This window comes from Takifugu flavidus, chromosome 17, assembly GCF_003711565.1.
Source record: "Takifugu flavidus isolate HTHZ2018 chromosome 17, ASM371156v2, whole genome shotgun sequence".
In the NCBI taxonomy this organism is placed as follows: Eukaryota; Metazoa; Chordata; class Actinopteri; order Tetraodontiformes; family Tetraodontidae; genus Takifugu; species Takifugu flavidus.
This window is the reverse complement of record NC_079536.1, coordinates 7204116-7220659: the sequence shown is the minus strand read 5'-3', so window position 1 is coordinate 7220659 and position 16544 is coordinate 7204116. Positions and strand designations below refer to the sequence as shown.

At 41.9% G+C, this 16544-nt stretch overlaps 3 protein-coding genes across 4 annotated transcripts; 1 reads left to right on the top strand and 2 right to left on the bottom strand.

Moving 5' to 3' along the window:
* Positions 1–4780, bottom strand: LOC130514257 (zinc finger C2HC domain-containing protein 1A-like). Its single transcript, XM_057013741.1, has 10 exons — positions 4757–4780; positions 4431–4458; positions 4078–4151; positions 3338–3496; positions 1897–2020; positions 1657–1799; positions 1368–1473; positions 1126–1201; positions 812–916; positions 1–356 (listed from the first exon to the last, which is right to left on the bottom strand). The coding sequence occupies exons 1-10, from the start codon at positions 4778–4780 to the stop codon at positions 224–226; spliced, it is 972 nt and encodes a 323-aa protein (XP_056869721.1). The 3' UTR covers positions 1–223.
* Positions 4781–7329: 2549 nt separating this feature from the next.
* zc2hc1a (zinc finger, C2HC-type containing 1A) lies at positions 7330–12486 on the bottom strand. Its single transcript, XM_057012107.1, is given in 9 exon segments — positions 7330–8253; positions 8694–8798; positions 9008–9083; positions 9250–9355; positions 9908–10050; positions 10256–10397; positions 11453–11566; positions 11975–12048; positions 12345–12486. Coding segments are annotated over 9 exon segments (906 nt in total). The 5' UTR covers positions 12358–12486; the 3' UTR covers positions 7330–8120.
* A 383-nt stretch (positions 12487–12869) lies between these two features.
* Positions 12870–16476, top strand: pkia (cAMP-dependent protein kinase inhibitor alpha). 2 transcript variants are annotated; one of them, XM_057012109.1, is made up of 4 exons: positions 12903–13002; positions 13338–13490; positions 15114–15300; positions 15660–16476. In XM_057012109.1, exons 3-4 carry the CDS (start codon positions 15141–15143, stop codon positions 15734–15736), a joined length of 237 nt encoding a protein of 78 aa, XP_056868089.1. In that variant the 5' UTR covers positions 12903–13002; positions 13338–13490; positions 15114–15140; the 3' UTR covers positions 15737–16476. The 2 variants fall into 2 exon arrangements, with proteins under 2 accessions (XP_056868088.1, XP_056868089.1); XM_057012108.1 differs by lacking the exon at positions 13338–13490 and having other exon boundaries at positions 12870–13002.
* Positions 16477–16544: the final 68 nt, after the last annotated feature.

Below are 16544 nucleotides of genomic sequence, written 5' to 3'. Positions count from 1 at the left end.
TTTGTGTGATCTTTTTCACAGTCTCTCAACAACTGACAGTTTATTGAATGAATATAGAGGAACACTTCCCTTCGACAAACTAGTCAGCCAAGAAGATCTGTTGGAATATTTCAGTTTAGGAGAGATGAATATGGGAAATGGGGTTTGGATTACATCTGCACCTAAAGACTATCTAAAATAAACAATGCTTACTTCATAAAGTATCCTGTTCTGCTGACATCCATCAAATAAACATCCTCTTGACGCCACACTCACAACAGAACTTTGCAGTTTCAACAGGGTACTTGCTTCCACAGCCGTGACAAAACTTGCTCTTCATCCTCCCGTTGCCGAGCTCATTCTCAGCCACATCTTCCCTAAAAATGTAAAAAACGAGTTAATAAAACAATCTCCGCCCACTGAGTGTCAGTGTAGTTGCTATCACTGTGCAGCCAGATGTAAGTGTGATACTTTATTAAAGCATTAAAAACAGGACAATCATGAATCTAGTCACTGATCACAGAGGGATGGATAATGTCACCATTCCATGTGAAACTGAGCAAATGCATATTGTACATATTAATAAACAAGATGCCAGACCTGTTATCTGCAGTTTTAGTTTGATATAGTGCTCATTCAGCACTGTATTATTTGTTTTTGGAATGAACAGTTGAAAATTTTCCAATACTGTACAAAGCGTGTTTCTGTGTAGTGCTGGGATGTCAACTATAGAGAAATTCTTTCAGGATATAATGTCTTCATATTACATATCTGAGCGGGATGGTTGGTTAGTTGATCTATTACCTTTATGATGCAAGCGTGTTGGGCCTACCTAGACATGCTGGAGTCCGTTTTCTTCCTGTCCAGACTTATTCTAGATCGAGTGCTTTTCACAGCTCGATTGCCTGAGTTCATCATTTTGCTGTTATTTCCTATGCTGATGACAAAACAACAAAAATGTGTTTCTGGGTTAGATTTCTATTCGCACTGAGTACACCAGCACACAAGTCAAAGCGTCTTTCAGCTGCCTGATGCACCAAAAAATACAGACAAGCTCAAACACCTTAGTGCAACTTGATGTGAAAGATCTGAATCCAGATAATGTTGAGAAAAAGAAAGTCTTAGATGTTCTGTGTGGGTGCTGACCCTGATGCAGGACTTGTGAGGCCCGGAGAATTAGTCCTTGTGGATGCTGGATAAGAGACCTTACTAGAGGGGATTCCTGGAGCAGAAGTCAAAGAAATGAATAAGAAAATCAGCCTGTGTAAAGTGTTTCCATCTCACTGTGGTCGAAAGGACAAACAGGCGTCCATGTGAGAGGACGACCCCGAGGAGAATGAAACGAAAGAGAACCAAAGTTCGTAAATATGAGGTAGCTGCTCCCTCACCAGCAGGCTGTCCAAGGCCTGACCGCTGGGGTAAACGAGAGGAGGCCAGAGGGACGGTGGGTGCAGCAGCTGGGTTGGCCTTCTTCACTAGTGCAGGAGGCTTGTACTAAAGAAAGACAATTAAAAGGCAATGCTGCACAAAGATATTAAAAAGGATGCCTCAGTAGGACCCTGATCCTTTTAAAGCATCATAAGAGGCTTAGTTTACATTCTTGTCTCACTGGTTACATCGGTTAGTTGGCTCCACTTTGTTTTACTGAAAAAGAATTTGAGTGCATCATGGTGCTACCTGGGTGCGAGCAGGAGGCTTGTTTTCATCTGCTAATTTCTCCTTCCTGGATTTACAGGCAGCCTGTTCCTGGCAGAACTTGATATGTCTTTCTGCTGCATGCTTGTTGAAGCTCCTCTGACAGTAGGGGCACTGGATGTAGTCTAAAAGAAAAGATGGTACACATTCTAGTCAAGAAATCCTCTTTTTTTCCCCTTTTACACACGATATAAATATTGAGCTTTTGTACACTTGAGTTACTTGAGTCAGGTGTGGCAGGTGGGGGTAATTTTGGTCCACCGTCCTTAATGATGGAGGAGCATGTTCTGACCACCCGGGGGTTAACAATAATATCCTTGTTTGGTTGCTTCTTAGGGGACTCTGGCTGGAATGCATGAAATGTAGAGAATGTAGTTTATTTGTCATTCAGTTTACAGTGAGTGTGCACGACTGCAAAAAAGAGCAGCAGTGAAACCTGAAGGGGTTTGATGAGAATTTAACCAAAAATGGCTGTTGTGGAACCTGGTGGTTCTGCACCAAATGTTGCAGAACATTTCCAGAGCCCATGTTGGGAGTATGAGAAGCCCCTGGTAATTGTTGTCCTGAAGGGAGGGAAGTCCCTGAGATTGTTCCTGCTGTCCTCACCCCTCTTCTCATCTGCAGCCTTCACGATGCTCACAAATGCACGTGGTCAGAATGGTTTATATGGCGATGCTGTAGCTTTCACAGAAAGTACATGATATGATGTTCCTGCTTGAATGGCGAAGAGATCAAGAGTTCCACAAGAGATCGTTTGGTATGGTTCACCATGGTGTTGCTGGTAAAGTGGTTATGTTGGCCTGTGCTTGATCCCTGGCCAACTTTTATAAACATGTCTGCTTTCTTGAAGTAAACAGACCCGCTGGTGTGTTTCATTACCCACCTGACCGTTGTCAAAAATAGTCTAGATTAACTTTGTGAGTCCTGGTGAGTCAGAACTAATGCACAAAAGCAATAAAAAATCTTCAGTTTCATTCTTTGAGATAAAATATTAGCAAACTATAGACCCAAACTGATGTTGTCTGGAATTGTCCTTTAATGTGTACTGAGCTTTGACTTATTGAGTCCAGAACCAACATTGTGAAGAGTGACAAAACAAAGTAGATAATCCCACAGAAAGTGGGACTGGCCCTCTGCCCCTGGCACCCCACACACCCCACACACCCCACCCCACGCCACCACAGTAGCTGGCAAGAGTATCTGACATTCATAACGATTCAAAGTACAGTTGCCACCAGTTCCAACACAAATTTCAAACACTTAGCAGCGATATCGTGTCTGGGCTTGTTGGATAAAGGCGCCCTCAGTGTTTTTTTCCATCTGATTTGGTGAATCAGTGTTGGAAACAGTTAAATGCAGGGCTTTTTCAGTTTTCAAACATTTTTTCCCAGATGGGAGCCAATGGGAGAGAAGTGTGGATAGTTGGGCGTGGCAGCCCACGATAAGTGTAATGTGCTAACCTGTCATTTATAACTCAGTTATAGTGATGTGTTACAACCCAAGGGACAGTTAAGATGGACAGTACTGTTGAAGTGGAATAAAACAACAGCTTAATGAGCCTGCCATAAATATTGTGATTGAAGATTATAGCACGTAATCTAGTTCCGTTTTAATAGATGTTCTGCGATCATGATAAGGAACTGCCATAACTGAAGCGCCTTACCTTTTTCAAAGCGTTGAGTGTGGCGATGGCCGTGCCCTCGGCTCTTTGTCGACTTGAGTCAAACACCTTCCGTTTTCTGTTTGCCGCGTTTTCACAAATGACAGCATGCCTCTCCTGTAGGTAGATAAACACCTCAAAATCTAGCCCGCTGCTCCATATTAGCAGTCATTTGGTACGTTGATAATGGACCAAGGGAGAGCTGATTACATTTTGGTGATTTTCTGGATTCCTGAGGGTCTTTGAACTTTGATATTCCAAAGATCAGGCCAAAGGCCTTTGATCATAAAGCAAGCTACTATGTTACGTAACATGGTGTTTCTTACACAATGTGTGGGGAAATGAGCTGCTTGCTGGAGGTCTCAGCTCACTGAGGGCTTTATGGCCATAATGTACAGAATGTTTCACACAAAAAAATCCATACATTATTACTTTACAGTGAAAGACCAACATAAAGCAGATTGAAACTTAGGAAAAGTGTAATTGATTATTCCAGTGCGAGTCATTAAACATTCAAGCATTGGTCTTTGGTGGAACCGTCTAATTTGTCATTAGGTAGAATAGGCTCCTGCGGGATAATGCTTTAGATTTCAGATGGGTGGAGAGATGATGATTGGTCAGGATTTAAAAAGCACTTATGTACTTTCCCACTGAAAGTTATTTATAGGAACATAAATCAACTACCAACTTATACCACGTAATAAAAATATACATGCTTAACACAACCAAGCAGTTATTCTTACCAGGACTTTTGGGTAGAAAGACCTGTTGCAGGTGTTGCACTGAAGCAATTTCTCTGTGGAAGCATCTCCTTCATCTGTGAATTAAGGGTCACAGTGAGTGTGAACTGTATATACGTAGGCTACATATATACACACGTCTATGTGTGTCAACCTTGTGTGTAACTTTTCTCTCATTGCTCTTATGACTTATTGCCTGGGCCATTAGTTAGCATGCTAACATAGCTAATTCGTCCCATGTACTGTAGCTGCTCAGCCACATTTTCAGCCTGATGTTGCTTAGAATCTTTTAGCTTGAGCTCCAACCAAAATGGAAAATATGGGTTCACATTTTCATTTGTGACAACTGTTCTCACCTCTGTACTCCGTTATTTCCGGATGCTTCTGTTGTAATGAGGAAGAAAGAGAAAAGTTATTCACTTTTGGCTTCACAAGAACCAAAATCTCTCACTGTTGTTCCACCTTAACAATGTTTAGCTGCCATGATTTACCAAAACAGTGGGATATTTTTTAACCTCGAAACAAACCTGTTAGGGAACTCATGGTCATGCTAATGAAGCCTACGTTTAAGGTCAACTTTAAGGCTTAACAGAGTACAACTGCGCAGTTCCACAGAACCTGACTGTTCCTCCCCTTCACACTCCATGCAGTCACGCACAGGCCTGTCTCATTAATATCTTACCTTGATGTCTGTATTTGTTTCCATTGTTGCTGACTGGTTGAAGTTAAACACCACAAGTGATATTGATTGCACCTGTAATGCAACCAGAGTTGCACTGGTTGTAGCTTGAAATAAAAGCTCGTGAGACCTTTGATCACTAGATCCGCTGTCAAAGCTTCTTTGATCATATATGTATAATTTGCAACAACTTATAAAAACATGAATCCTATCATAGAACAAGAAGCCTGAAGGGTGAAGAAGATAATCCCCAGTAGCCAGTTCCCTTTCAGATGGTTCCCTCAGAAGCTGTTAAGGTTATCACAACCTGACACGGCCTGCTGGTCACCTTGAAGACAAATGACCTTTGGTAACCTCTGTCAGGCCCTTCCTCCATGTATGTCTATGCACGTCATTATTCAGATCTCACACTCTTCACCTTGAGAGATGAGAACACCGCTCCGAGTCAATCCAAGTAGGTGCTGCCAGTTAGCTTCGCTTACGGGCTACAGCTGACTAATTTAGCAGAACTGGCCCTGTTGGTGTTAGCCACCGGCAGTCTTCCCAATTTTGAGTGGGACTCACCTCAGGGTGTGGCTTCTCCCTTCATGAGAAGGATCATCATGTCCTGTCCGCCAGGAGGGCATTGACAGAGCCGGGCTTTTGTGTACACGTGTCCCAGCTTCTGGGAGTACTGGTTAAGGTGACGGTGGCTCAGCAGAACTCCACTTTTCCTCCTTGAAGGACGTGGCTTCATCTGTGCCTGAGGACAAAGGGCCTCTGGTCTAAGACCCATTTGAAAGACTTGTTCCTTTGCTGAATCTGTCTCACCCTCTCTTCCAGGCTGCTTCAACCTGGGACCAGACCTTCTCTCCAGAGGCAGTGTTCTGGTGAAAAAATGGAGGTTTCCCCCATTGGTGGTAGCGGTTTTGGCAGGGTAGAAATGGATGTTTGCATCCAGAGCAAACACCCAATACCCATGTTTGGATGGAAACGTTAGCGCACATGTGGACTGGAACTTTGCTGTACATGCATTTCCAGTTTGTTGGTGCTCGAGAAGGTGAGCGAGCCAGGTTCTCCCTTATAAGGGGTTTGCAGGCTCAGGCCCATAATAAAGCCTTTGGCTTTGGTGCTGGAGGCTCTTTGTGGTCCAGTTTGATCCAAATAAGTCTGTTGATATGAGGTTTTGTTTGTTTAAGACTGCACTTCTTTTCCTTTTGTCTTCTGCAAAGCAAATGAGTGGCATTCCCTCTTGGTACATTCCTGTCATCCCCAGCTCACTCTGGGTGGTTTAAAGGTTAGACTGCATCCAAATAAAGCAGGAAGGGAGGGGAACACTTACCAGGGACACAGAATCCTCCTGGGCTTTGTTAAAATGGGGATCTGTGAGTGATCGTCACTGTTGTTGGTCTCACCACAGAGCATCTGCCTCAAAGGTGAGGATGGAGGTGTCTTCCATAGGCTATGTAACGTTTTACTACCCCTTTTCAGGGAACAGAAGGTATAGCCAGAATATTTTGATCTGCTCAGAGTGCCAGGTTGGCTCAAGGTACACTAACTCAATGTTGTTTATTTCCCTTTTTACACATTGAAGTAAACAACAACATTGAAGTACTGCCGAGACCTTTCTAATGCATGTGGTCATTTGACTCCGTGAACCATGCTGATCCTGGGAAGATCTGCTACCGACAGCAGTCACGGGAGGATATGTGGGGACAAAATGTGTTAACTTGAAAAGTTTGGGTTTAAATTTGGTCCTAATTTTTGTTTCACAGAGCATCCAGCTGTTTATGTTCAATTCTTTTGGGGTGATATTAAAATGATATGGAAGAGCCAAAGAACAGAACAAACCAAAGCTTATGTGGAGTATCAGGCCTCAACAGACCGGCACTAAATTGTTGCCCTTTGTGATCAGTCATGTTTAGCTGAAATCAGACTTTGTGCTTTTTTTCCTGTGTAGTCAAACTGGTTATGCTGGGCAGGAAGCTGTCACTCTCTTTTAGCTTCCCAGCCAACAATAGTGCATTTCTTCTCTACTGGAGGACTGAACTCTCCCTACAAATGTCCAGTCTTTACAGACTCGCCACACAATCTGTTCTCTGCACTACTGATGCCTCGTCATATTTACCAGGAAGGCCCCCCCACAAGCCTCTTTATATGGGACCCATAGTTAGAGGATGCAAAGGTACATATGGAAAACTGGCTTGAAGACTCTGGGCTGCTTAAATGTTCTTTTACTTTCACTTTTGGTTTAGTTGCAGCTATTACAAGGACATCGCCTGGAATATCAGCTCTGGCTCCCTCTGTTGGTGCCTCAAAGAAATGATGCCTGCTTATTAAACCCATACGGGGTATATGAATTCATTGTAGAATAAAGAAACATCTCCACACCAGCTTTGTTCTTGCCAGGGAATGATAAATTCAATACCATGAAGCTAATTTTGGTTTGTAAAATGAGTAAATCTATAAGTTTTTATCTGACAGGGCAGATGTGTTTTAGATATCTTTACTTTTAACAGTGTTTTATATATTAATTTTACCTCAACGTGTTTACAGAATGGTTATATTTGTAAGATCTTTCAAAAACACTCATGAAATCAGCTGATACATTTATTTATTGGATAAACAAGTTCATTGCCTTAAAACAACCGGTCAGCCTGTCTGGAATGTTTCAGCATTTCAGTTCATGTCCAATAAACATTCCTGAAGATCATCTAAAATTAACAGCATGTTGAAGCTTTTCTTTTTAGTGTCTGACCACAGAATTAATTAACATTAATAGTGTCTTCTATGCGTAAAGAAATCCACAATACTTGGTATGTAAAGTGAATATAGAGTTGGTGTATATTCTCATAAATTAATACATTGAATACTGACTGAATAAGAACACTGTCAAGGATAAAGCTATTGGTGACATCCAGGTACACGTAGGCTTCGTACAGTTCTGAGTATGCAATTAAAAGGTGCTGTTATTTATTATTATTAAAAAGAAAATAAATAAGAAAAAAAAGTATAAAATAAGCGGGCATATAAAGGGAGAAGTCAATGCTACATTTGTCTAGAAATGATTGACCCTTAACTGTAACAATCCTAAATCCAAAAAGAAGGTTGAATTTTACAAGCTTGTTCAATTTGGACCATTTCCTGTAAAAACAATAAAAAACGAAAAGAAAATCTCTTTTCAAAGTCACCATATTTCAAACCACTTATTCTTCTTATCAGTAGTTGACCACATTGCGCTTGAATGGAATGCATTGTTGGAAGGAAAAAGAGGAAAACTAGCTGAAAATCTACACCCAGTTCTTCACCTCAGCACTTATCGTCAATCAAGCATTTATTTTCTAATCATGGACAGTGAAGTCCTTGTATCCTGTTCTGCTGACATCCATCAAATAAACATCCTCTTGACGCCACACTCACAACAGAACTTTGCAGTTTCAACAGGGTACTTGCTTCCACAGCCGTGACAAAACTTGCTCTTCATCCCCCCGTTCTCGAGCTCATTCTCAGCCACATCTTCCCTAAAAATGTAAAAAACAAGTTAATAAAACAATCTCTGCCCACTGAGTGTTGGTCTACTCTACTCAGATGCTATCACTATGCAGCCAGATTTAAGTGTGATACTTTCTTTATTAAAGCATTAAAAACAGGACAATCATGAATCGAGTCACTGATCACAGAGGGATGGATAATGCCGCCATTCCATGTGAAACTGAGCAAATGCATATTGTACATATTAATAAACAAGATGCCAGACCTGTTATCTGCAGTTTTAGATTGATAAAGTGTTCATTAAGCACTGTATTATTTGTTTTTGGAATGAACAAAGCGTGTATCTGTGTAATGCTGTGTCATCTCTAGAGAAATTCTTTCAGGATATAATGTCTTCATATTACATATCTGAGCGGGATGGTTGGTTAGTTGATCTATTACCTTTATGATGCAAGCGTGTTGGGCCTACCTAGACATGCTGGAGTCCGTTTTCTTCCTGTCCAGACTTATTCTAGATCGAGTGCTTTTCACAGCTCGATTGCCTGAGTTCATCATTTTGCTGTTATTTCCTATGCTGATGACAAAACAACAAAAATGTGTTTCTGGGTTAGATTTCTATTCGCACTGAGTACACCAGCACACAAGTCAAAGCGTCTTTCAGCTGCCTGATGCACCAAAAAATACAGACAAGCTCAAACACCTTAGTGCAACTTGATGTGAAAGATCTGAATCCAGATAATGTTGATAAAAAGAAAGTCTTAGATGTTCTGTGTGGGTGCTGACCCTGATGCAGGACTTGTGAGGCCCGGAGAATTAGTCCTTGTGGATGCTGGATAAGAGACCTTACTAGAGGGGATTCCTGGAGCAGAAGTCAAAGAAATGAATAAGAAAATCAGCCTGTGTAAAGTGTTTCCATCTCACTGTGGTCTAAAGGACAAACAGGCGTCCATGTGAGAGGACGATCCCGAGGAGAATGAAACGAAAGAGAACCAAAGTTCGTAAATATGAGGTAGCTGCTCCCTCACCAGCAGGCTGTCAAAGGCCTGACCGCTGGGGTAAACGAGAGGAGGCCAGAGGGACGGTGGGTGCAGCAGCTGGGTTGGCCTTCTTCACTAGTGCAGGAGGCTTGTACTAAAGAAAGACAATTAAAAGGCAATGCTGCACAAAGATATTAAAAAGGATGCCTCAGTAGGACCCTGATCCTTTGACATTAGTAAAACTGAGGCCTCAGAAACCACATCAGGAGTGCATTTGAGAATTTCAAACTTCTGAGCAAATTAAGCCAAATATGAGCAAAACATTGGCTGATGTTGAACAAGGTGTTACGTAACTCTGCCGTTACCACGGTACCGTCCATGGGAAAGAGATACAGTGGTCAGAGTCACAGGGACAAACAATAAGTGAACTATTTCTGAGAAATGAAGTGATTCTGTGAAGTCAACCCTGCTGATTATGTCTCGTTAAGGCAAAGTTTCGGGGTTCTCTCTGATGTTGAGCCTTTTAAATATCAAAGCTTAAAATTTGATATTTTATAATTTGATATAAATGTATTCCCAGTGCCACAAAAAATTCTTCAGGGTCAACATAAGAGGCTTAGTTTACATTCTTGTCTCACTGGTTACATTGGTTAGCTGGCTCCACTTTGTTTCACTGAAAAAGAATTTGAGTGGATCATGGTGCTACCTGGGTGCGAGCAGGAGGTTTTTTCACATCTGCTACTTTGCCCCTTTGGGGCATACGGGCCGCCTGTTCCTGGCAGAACTTGATATGTCTTTCTGCTGCATTCTCGTTGAACCTCCTCTGACAGCAGGGGCACTGGATGTAGTCTAAAAGAAAAGATGATACACATTCTATACATGCAGCAATGTTCTCATTCTTCTCTTTCTATCCCTTATATCAGTGGCCTTCAACCCAGTCCCACAAGGCCCACAATCCAGGTGCTGTCATGGGTAGGGTCGGACAGAAAACCCAGCCCGGAAGCAGGCCTTGTAGTTCTGGCTTGGTGACCCCTGCCACATGCATCTGTGTTACCTGGGTCATACGTGGGAGGAGGGGGTGGTGGCAACGGTCCACCATCCTTTATGATGTGAGCTACTGATTTGGCGGCCCGGATGGTAGCAATAAAGTCATCGTGTTTTTTGCGCCAGTTTGATTGTTTCTTAGGGGGCTCCGGCTGGAATGCATGAAATGTAGAGAATTATTATATAGATGGTGTACAACAACCCACACACTTCTGCAGCTTTCGACAACTAGGGTGCTCTCACAATAGGGCCAGTTGCATGATGCCACCCCCCCACCCACTCACACACACCTACGTGCACCCACACCCATCCCCCCTGCCTCCCACAACATCATTAAGTTGATATATGACATACTTGCTTCCAAGCAGTTGACCTGGGGACGATCTTTTTAAACGCCTTTCACTGCACACGTGACAAATAAAGCTTATTTTAAATTGTGTTTGACTGTTGTGCCACATGTAAACTCCACAATAGTTAGTGTCAACCCTGGGGACACCGTCATGAGTCAGGGTGAAGAGCAGAGGTCTCAGGACAGAGCCCTGGGCCGTGAGGTGCTCCGCCTGACCAGCGCTGATTGTGATCTGCCAGAGAGGAAATCTAGGTGTACAGGGGTTGCTGGAGCTCAGGGCTTCCAGTGAGACCATCATCCTTCATGATAATAAAGGTCTGTGATTTCAGGCCACCCACTTCTCAGATCTTTTAACCACAAACAGAAAATACCTAGAGGACTGGGAACGTGACTTCTGGTCAATGTGAGAATCCTCCTGGTCTGATTGTTTAAGTCCTAATTGTGATTAAATGCAACCTGCAGTGGAGAAAGGCCTCTCAAAATGTACTAATTCATCATTACATGTAACATATGTTTCATCCTTAGTTAATGAGTCCCATAAAAATGAGAGCATGAGTGATCCTTTATGTCATTATGGTTGTGGTATTACAGCTGGGATATAAAAAAGGATTGAAAGTTAAACCAACTGGTGCAACCGAAGAGGCAGGTAAGATGATCAGTACTGTTGAAGTTAAAGAAAACAAAAGCGTAAAGAGCTAGCCATAAATGTTTTAAAGATTATATAGGATGGCAAGTGACATAGCCCGGTTCCAGTGCGTGAACTGTGCTACTGACAATGTTTAAATAGAATGACACTCACATGAAATTTAGATTTTTCATCTTTGCCAGGTAACATTTTCATCCACTGAAGCACCTTACCTTTGGTTTCATAGGTTTGAGCGTAGGGATGTCTGTGCCCTCGGCTCGTTGTCGACTTGAGTCAAACACCTTCCGTTTTTTGGCCACTGACTGGCAAATTTGAGCATGCCGGGTCTGTAGGACGATAGAAACCTTAGAATGTAGCCTGCTGCTTCACACGCATAAGAACATTCCTCTGAGCAGTCATATTTTCCTATTTGTTTGGTGCTATTTTGTCCTTATTCCTGACACACCACTGTATATAGGTAAAGAATTTGGAAGGGAGGAGAGGGTATGAGAGATTTAAGATCACATAAACATAAACCAAGCTTTGCCACTTCATTAATAGTTCCCATTAAAAGTTATTTATAGGAGCATAAAAGATCCCGGAGTACCAGAAACCGACAACCAGCTGATACAATCAGCTGATGGGAACTGTGGGAAAGATTGTCACACTTATTGCAGATTATTTCTACGCTCAAATATAACTATATAAATTATAAGAAAACCAAATATTTTACATGAAGGAATAAGTATTCTTACCAGGACGGTTGGGTTGAAATATCTTTTACACGAGTTGCATTGTTCGTAACCCTTATTGGCAGGAGTGTTTTCATCTGTGAATTAAGATTCATTGTGATCATATATATATATTTATTTATTTGTGTGTGTATTTATCCTTTAATAGCTCTAATGACGACTTGACAGGCCGCTATGTAGCATCATGCTAACTAGCTACATAAAGCTGCTCAGCTACATTCTTGATGTTACCTAGCATTTTGGTGATCTCAAATATATGGGTAATGGAAAAATATGAGTAGCTATTAAGTCATTCTTATCTAATAGATTTGTGTATCTGTTTGATGCGTCTACATCTGAGCCCAAATAATTCCTTTACGAAAGCTCCACTCACCTTCATACATCATGATTCTTTGATACTTCTGTTGTTATGGGGCGGCCACAGAAGAGCAGCGGAAGCAAGAGAAATTAGTTATTCACTTCCGGCTTCGCAAAAACCAAAATCTCAGTTGCGCTACATTAACATTGCCAAGCTGATTTGACAAAAATTCTGGTCGTGATACTAATCTCACTCACTCATAGTCTTATAGTTATTATGCTAGGTCTTGTTAATGGTTAATTTGGACTGAATCCTAAATCAACTGCAAAGGGTTAACAGATTACAAAGAGCTCAGTGTGCGTGCAAGAGCAGGCAACATCTGGAGAATCTGTGTGGCAGACTGAAGCCTTGTGACGTTTGAATGGAGTCGTTCACAGCCAGATGTTGCGCTCACCCCTCCCTCGCTCGCTTAAAGTTACGATTTTAAATGCCCTAAACGGTTACTTTGAGTCTGACCCGCGGAATAATTGACGAAATGTATTTTTAAAATAATAATCAAGGGGCTAAATGGAACGTTATCGCGTCCCAAAATACGACTTTTAATTTGAAATTCATACCCGGAAGCTATAGTAAGGAGCGTTGTTAAATCCTATCGCGAGTGCAAGTGGGGAAAGTGGACTCCAAGCTGGTTTGGTTCCTGCGAATATTCGGGAAAGCCTTAAACCCCAAACAGGTAGTTGGCTAAAAATGACATCAATATTAGCAATATGGCCCTGTACTACAACAATCCTAAAAAATGTCTGTGTGGATAGCGTCGTCTGCGTTAATGCAATATGAGTAGGCTTTACACACATATTGAGCAGTTCATAATGTGTTTTTAAAATATATAGTCAAATACTGTCAATATCCTTCCAGAGTCTCTCATATAGATAGATAGATAGATAGATAGATAGATAGATAGATAGATAGATAGATAGATAGATAGATAGATAGATAGATAAACTAGACATATAATATACTAGAAAAGCAATCAATGTGCAGACCTTAACTATGCTTATTTTCCCACAGATGTCTGGTTTGAGCTGTTACAGTGAGATAAGGCAAATGAGCTGCTTGGCCTTGGTCCTTGGAAGATCAAGAGTCAAAGTCCCACAGATCCTTTGATCATCATTTGCTCTTTGATTGTTTTTCTGGAGCTCCAGAAATCCCTGAATCCAGATGGTGATTTGAGAACGTCACCAAAATTTAACCATCCAACCATTTTGCTAACAGATAAATGCAGGCCGTCACATAACGTCCTCGGTAACGTTTGATTTTAGCTTCTGCTGCAAATCATGTTGCTCAACTCGACTGAGCTCAGGTTCCACTATGGGCAGGCAAAGTTGCCTTTAAATTGGCCAAAAGAATTAGCCAAATGAATATTTAATGGATTATAACCAAACACAGCTGCAGATTAGATCATCATGGTGGGGGGTAAAGGGTTAGTTAGGGGACTTTGGGTTGGGGTGGGGATTGAGGTTGAGGTTGGGAGTTAGGGTTATGGGAATGGGAATCATCTCTAATGATGGACAAGGAGGCAGCAGGAATACACAAACAAACAGTAACACATGTGAGCCTCAAGCTTTTTATTCCCAAATAACTGAGTAACTGAGTGAGCATTTTCAAACTGTCCTCATTAAATTGTATCATAAATCACTACAATCTTAGACTAATGGACTTTAAGTCAAGAAAATGGGGCAGATTCCTGTCAGACTGATACATTATGTTTGAATATTAATCGTGGGGGTTTAACCTAAATCTCCGTGGCAACATTGACTTGCTCCATGTTTACTGGCAGGATGACGTTTCAATATAGTGCCCCCTCGCTTCCACTTGCCATAATTATCCTTTTGACGACATTTTTGGCTTTCAGTCCTACACCAGTATTCACACGGTTTGTGCTTAAAAAAAAAAAATCTGTCCTCCGGTCCTGTTGCCCTCCCTCCATGTCCTTTCTCTCCAGTAGACACAGATTAAAACAGATTAATCAGGGATTAGCTCATAAAATAAGTAGTTCATGTATTAAACAAGGGCGCGAAGCACACCTTCGACACTTACAATTGATTCATCCATTACACCAGTGCTTCTCAATATTTTCTGTTACGCCCCCCCCAGGAAGAGAAAACATTTTGCGCCCCCCCCCCCCCCCCCCAACCCCGGCCGTGACTATAATTAGTATCATTTTGTCTATGAAATTGTTATAAGTACACCTCTGCATAGCATTGTATCCTTATTAATATTAAGAAAACAAAAAAAGAAAGAAATATAGACCAAAGCGGGATGATTGTTGCCAATATTCGGCACGTTTTTGCCAAAAAAAACTCAAGCGGCTGATCAGCGTGACTGGGGTGTAATGTCTTTAAGTGACGCCTTCATTTATTTGGCTTCATGCTGTCCTGCCAACATTTTTAGACACAGTAAACACACCGGTCTTTCCTCGTCTCCCACCGTAGTCACAGTGAAGCCAAGCGCTATAAATGCTTCGTCATATTTCCTCGTCTTAGCTTTCGGGAGACTTTCGTATGTCTCATTATCTCCGTCTCTCTCCGCTTTTCTTTTCATCACTGTTAAGTATTTTTGGTGGTTTGTTCACTGCACTTCCTATCTCTTGCTCTGTGGTGTGTGCGCGCGGGATTGCAATTACACTTTATTCTAGTACGGCAAAAAAAAAAAAAAAAAACATGTTCTCCGGGGTCACACGCGCCCCCCCTGGCATCGCACCGCCCCCCCCAGGGGGGCGCGCCCCACTATTTGAGAAGCGCTGCATTACACCTTTGTGTGTGTGTGTGTGTGTGTGTGTGGCAGACCCTGCTATGGTGAGATGTGTTAGCGATGACGGATGTGGAGGCGACCTATGAGGACTTTATTGCTTCTCGTCGATCAGGCCGCAGGAATGCGATCCATGAAATCCCTGCAGTCCCTGGACCCACTGGATCCACTGGACCCACTGAGCTGTCAGAGGGTCTGGCACAGCTCAGCATCAACCAGTCAGGTGAGAAAGCTCAGAGAGCCTGATTATTTAACATACGTGGAAACTGAATTCACTAATGCTTTAACTCATAACTACTTTAGCTAAGGGCGTGCATTGTCGTAAACGCCAACATTGACCATGGATTTTGGAAATAACGTCATATTCTTCAATGCGACCACCAGGGGGAGCCAGAACTCATCAGATGTTGGCTATAGATTTTTCTTCCACATGCAGATAGATTACAGTGCAGTTGCTGAGATCGATAGATGAGGGACAGGAAAGCTTTGTTTATGTAGAAACCAGATTTCAGTTCATACAAGAGTTTCTCTTATTTGATTGTGTTGTTTTTATGCACACAACTGACTCTTTCTGTTTGTCAGGGGATGAAGGAGAAGACACAGAGAAGAGTCAGGTCTCGGCAGCAAAAAAGAAGGAGACTCAAGATGACGGCAGCTAATTTGTGGACAAACTTCCTTTCTGCTCTAACTGCTCCCTAAATGGACGCCGTCCTCCATTATGATCTCTGGCTATGGGCACCATGGCTTGGATCCTGTGCTGTGTGTTTTGCTTTCCTCCACAGGCCTTAGTTTTCCTTGCTGTTTTAAGATTTTAAGTGAAATGTTAATAACCAAAACAACTAAGACAGGGAATTGGAGGACAGGCAGAAATCTATTTTTTCTTATCTGGTGAAGTTGAAATACTGGGAAACTGGCAATGATCGAACATACACTAACATTTCTCCCCTCCTGTTGCCTCATTCGGTACTCTTTATTGACTGGTTTAATTTATTTTAGCCAATGGATTTTGCTCTCTTCCTCCACTGAATTTCATATGACCTCACTGGACATAAAAATGTTTTGTAGGTTCATTTGACATCTGATGAATAAGAGATATATGGTATCATTTGCTTTGGTAACCTTTGTTAGGGGGTGCCATCTTAGGAAAACATGCTTTCTAGATTTTGGAAATGGAGCGTTTAATGTAGCCATTGAATTTCAGTATTGATGTGTTGCTTGGTTTACAGTGAATACAACTACTAATGTAAGCTACCATGCTGATGGCACTCATGTACACTTAAATGATAATGCATCGTGATATTGTTTCTATTAAGTTGGAACTATTAAACTATTGGTGTTTTTCTTTTATAAAACACTTGTAAATTTTGAAATTCTTCAGTAAAACTTTATAAAGATCCCAGCTGAGAGTGATGTAATGGTAGCTCTGCCTCTGTCTGTCCGTCCGTCCGTCTGTCTGTCCCAAGCCTA

Coding starts and splice junctions, on each gene's coding strand:
- LOC130514257 (XM_057013741.1), bottom strand. CDS start 4,780: ATGGAAACAAATACAGACATCAAG. Junction 4,459..4,756: donor AAACAAATACAGACATCAAG/GTAAGATATTAA, acceptor TCATTACAACAG/AAGCATCCGGAAATAACGGA. Junction 1,202..1,367: donor AGGCCTTGGACAGCCTGCTG/GTGAGGGAGCAG, acceptor CTTCTGCTCCAG/GAATCCCCTCTAGTAAGGTC.
- pkia (XM_057012108.1), top strand. CDS start 15,141: ATGACGGATGTGGAGGCGACCTATGAGGACTTTATTGCTTCTCGTCGA. Junction 15,301..15,659: donor GCTCAGCATCAACCAGTCAG/GTGAGAAAGCTC, acceptor TCTGTTTGTCAG/GGGATGAAGGAGAAGACACA.